Raw genomic sequence first — 3,567 nt, 5'->3', positions numbered from 1 at the left:
AGTCGATTTAAGATGATCAGAGCTTGGAGTGATAAGGAGTGGAGACCTAGGATAGTGATAGCAGGTTGGAGAAACCTTAGTGAGCCATAGATATACCTAGTGCTACACGTTTTCCAGACTGTTTGTTGTGATTGTGAATGATTAATTGTAATAATGGTTGGAGTGCAGGTGCATCTGGACTCGAGGTAAGTGCACGAACCCAATTGATGTAGTTTGGTGCTGTATGATTGATTGCCTGTTAAGTGGATTATTGTGTTAATTCACTACCTAGGGATAGAATGGATCAGTTGGCCTAGGTCCCTAATTTCTTAGTGGAATTACAGCAGGTAGGAGAGTAGTAGAATTGAGATGATGAGCAGCGAAGGAAGAGGTGTAGGAAGAGCCCCAAGAAGGGGCGCAGGAAGAGGAACCAGAGGTCGAGGTCGTGCTCGAGCTAGAGCTGTAGAAGACCTCAGAATGGATGCTAGAGCGATAGAAAATCCAGGAGTTGGTGCTGGGGTTGCAGGGGAACCCAGAGTCGATGTTAGACCTGTAGAGGACCCTAGAATGGAAGCGGTCATGAGGACCCTAGAGCAGATTGGTAATATAATAGGACAGCAGACTCAGGAACGAGCTGCTACGATTGCCCAAGCTGCCGAGGCCGCTGCGGACGCTGTTGCTAATAATAATGGAAATCAAGGGCAGGGGCAAGTGAATGTGAATAGACCAATGCACCAACTGGTCGAGCAGTTTATGAAGCTAAAACCGCCTAAGTTCTCTGGGAAAGGTGATCCTGAGGCTGCACCTCGATGGGTAGAAGAACTCGAGAAAGCTTTTGAGGTGTTAGAGTGTACTGATAACGAGAAAGTAATCCTGGCAGTGTATTAATTATAGAATAACGCGAATGATTGGTGGAAGGCCATCAAAGATAGGATATTTCCAGAGGGTACAGCCCGGACTTGGGCTGCCTTTACTGAAAGTTTTTATGAGAAGTATTTCTCAGCCAGTGCTAGGGAGAGAAAGCTCGCAGAGTTTATGAGACTCCACCAAGGTGAGATGACAGTAGATCAGTATGAGGCAGAATTTGCGAGGTTGTCTAAATTTGCGCCGAGAATGGTGGAGCATCCCGATGATAAGGCGCGAAGATTTCGGGATGGATTGAAGGCTGACATTCGCAGCCAGTTATTACTGGTAAATCTGAGGACGTATGAAGAGATATTTGATAGGGCCCAAATTCTTGAGTGAGATCATATGGATAGGGCCGCAGCTTCTGGGTCGAGATTTGTCCAGGGTAGCGACAATCGTAATCTTGGGAAGAGGCCGATGCTGGATAATAGACGTTTTACCCCTTCCGTTAGACGGAATATTGGGAAACCTGCCCGTTTTTAGAATGGTCCATGTCGGGTATGTGGAGAAAGGCATGGAAATGGACCGTGTCTGAGTAGGAATATGGTATGTTACAGATGTGGCGGAATGGGCCATCAAGCAAGAACTGCCCTAATAATAGACAGGCTAGACCGCCAGCATTACCGCCGCTGCCCAGAGTTGGAAATCAAGTTGGGCTGCCTGTACCCCCGAACCAGAATAGGCCACCGGCCCAAGGACGAGTTTATGCAATGGCCAGAAGGGAAGCAGAGAATGCGCCAGACGTGGTTACAGGTACGGTTCTCTCTGTGATCATGCTGCATATGCTTTATTTGATCCAGGGGCATCACATTCATTTGTGTCTGATCAATTTGTTAAATTGACTAGTATGGAACCGCGACTGCTTGATATGATGTTGTGTGTGACTACCCCCCTTGAATGATAAGATTCTAGTTTCGTTGGGGTGTCCCGATTGCAAGATTGTAAATGGGTGATAGAGAAGAAATAATTGATTTAACAGTACTAGCGATGTATGACTTCGATGTGATAGTGGGGATGGACTGGCTAGTTAAGCAGAGGGCAATGATGGATTGTGGTAGCAGGGTGATCCAATTTAATCCTGTTGGATATCCGGAATTCAAAATTGTAGGAAGCCGAGGAGGGACCTCGATTCCTTGAATTCGTCATTGGAAATAACGAAATTGTTGAGTGAAGGGTGTGAAGGATTTTTAGCAGCTGTAGTGGATTCGACGGCTAAGGAGTCGAGGCTAGAAGATATAGCTGTGGTGCGCGATTATCCCGATGTCTTTCCTCAGGAATTGCCGGGATTACCACCAAATCGGGAAGTGGAGTTTGTGATCGAGTTGGCACCTGGGACGGAGCCAATCTCGAAAGCACCTTATAGGATGTCGTTATTGGAATTGAAGGAGTTGAAGGTGCTGATGCAGGAATTATTGGACAGAGGATTTATCCGTCCAAGTGCGTCTCCATGGGGAGCGCCGGTTTTGTTTGTAAGGAAGAAAGATGGATCGCTGAAGTTGTGCATAGATTATCGACAGCTGAATCAGATGACGATTAAGAATAAGTATCCTCTGCCAATGATTGATGATTTGTTTGATCAGCTGCAAGGGGCTTCGGTATTCTCTAAGGTTGATTTGAGAACAGGATACCACCAGTTGAGGATTAGAAAAGAGGATATACCGAAAACGGCGTTTAGGACGAGGTATGGACATTACGAGTTTACTGTAATGCCGTTTGGATTTACGAACGCCCCCGCTGCGTTTATGGATTTAATGAACAGAGTGTTCAAGGAATTTTTAGACCAGTTTGTGATAGTCTTTGTAGACGATATATTGGTGTATTCGAAGAGTTCAGAAGAGCATGAATTCCATTTGAGTAGGGTTTTGCAGACTTTGAGAGAGAACGCATTGTATGCTAAATTTAGCAAGTGCGAGTTCTGGCTCAACCGAGTCGCGTTTCTTGGACATATGATTTCGGGAGATGGAATCTCGGTAGATCCGGCGAAGATTGAGGCCGTAATGGAATGGCCGAGGCTAACGGCAGTAACTGAAGTTCGAAGCTTTTTGGGTTTAGTCGGATATGACGGTGGTTGTGATGTATTGGGTGCAATTGTGTGCACGGAATTTAATGAGAATGTGTGTGAGCTTGAGAATGGGATCGGGCCGAGGCATTATAAACTCGGGTTGCGATCACGTAGGCCTGTCGCATTTGGCGCAGGCTGAGGATCGAGGAAATGGGAAATGAGATTGGCCCGGGGCATGATCAGCTCGGGTGAGAATGGGATCGGGCCGAGACGTTCTAAAACTCGGGTCGCGATCACGTAGGCCTGTCGCATTTGGCGCGGGCTGAGGAATGGGATCGGACCGAGGCGTGTGATGCTCGGGGCGCGATCGTGTGGGCCTGAGGCGTGTTTACGCGGGCCGAGGAAAGTGAGATCGGGCCTGAGGCGTGTTTACGTGGGTCGCGATGGCAAGTTAATGAAAATGATGTGATTGGTGCGTGACCGAGTGTGGAATGTGGGATTGGAAATGTGGTGTGTTCGATGTGTACGTGGGCTTGAGAATGCGAGTGATTTATAGTGCGTGTGGTTGAGATGCGTGTGAGAATTGTTTGTTTTGATTGCGGACTAATGTGCAGGCTGTTTATGCCAAGAGTCTAGGTTAGTATGATCGTGTGGATGACGATGTTTGTGTTTATTGCTTG

The 3,567-nt window shown here is 47.1% G+C and overlaps 1 protein-coding gene across 1 annotated transcript; it reads left to right on the top strand.

Moving 5' to 3' along the window:
* The first annotated feature begins 456 nt into the window (after window positions 1-456).
* On the top strand, window positions 457-1,224 carry LOC130140553 (uncharacterized). Its single transcript, XM_056320190.1, has 3 exons — window positions 457-580; window positions 632-846; window positions 898-1,224. The coding sequence occupies exons 1-3, from the start codon at window positions 457-459 to the stop codon at window positions 1,222-1,224; spliced, it is 666 nt and encodes a 221-aa protein (XP_056176165.1).
* Window positions 1,225-3,567: the final 2,343 nt, after the last annotated feature.

Source organism: Syzygium oleosum, unplaced genomic scaffold (assembly GCF_021117445.2).
Source record: "Syzygium oleosum isolate NSW1041296 unplaced genomic scaffold, Sole_v2.1 Sole_v2.19, whole genome shotgun sequence".
Classification (NCBI taxonomy): Eukaryota; Viridiplantae; Streptophyta; class Magnoliopsida; order Myrtales; family Myrtaceae; genus Syzygium; species Syzygium oleosum.
Note: the sequence above shows the minus strand (reverse complement) of the source record. Positions and strands in the feature narration are given on the sequence as shown.

Excerpts from the sequence above, each read along its gene's own strand:
- LOC130140553 (XM_056320190.1), top strand. The coding sequence starts at position 457 with ATGGATGCTAGAGCGATAGAAAATCCAGGAGTTGGTGCTGGGGTTGCA. Across the intron at positions 581-631 it reads GAGGACCCTAGAGCAGATTG|CTGCCGAGGCCGCTGCGGAC; the intron begins GTAATATAATAG and ends CGATTGCCCAAG. Across the intron at positions 847-897 it reads AGTGTACTGATAACGAGAAA|GCCATCAAAGATAGGATATT; the intron begins GTAATCCTGGCA and ends GATTGGTGGAAG.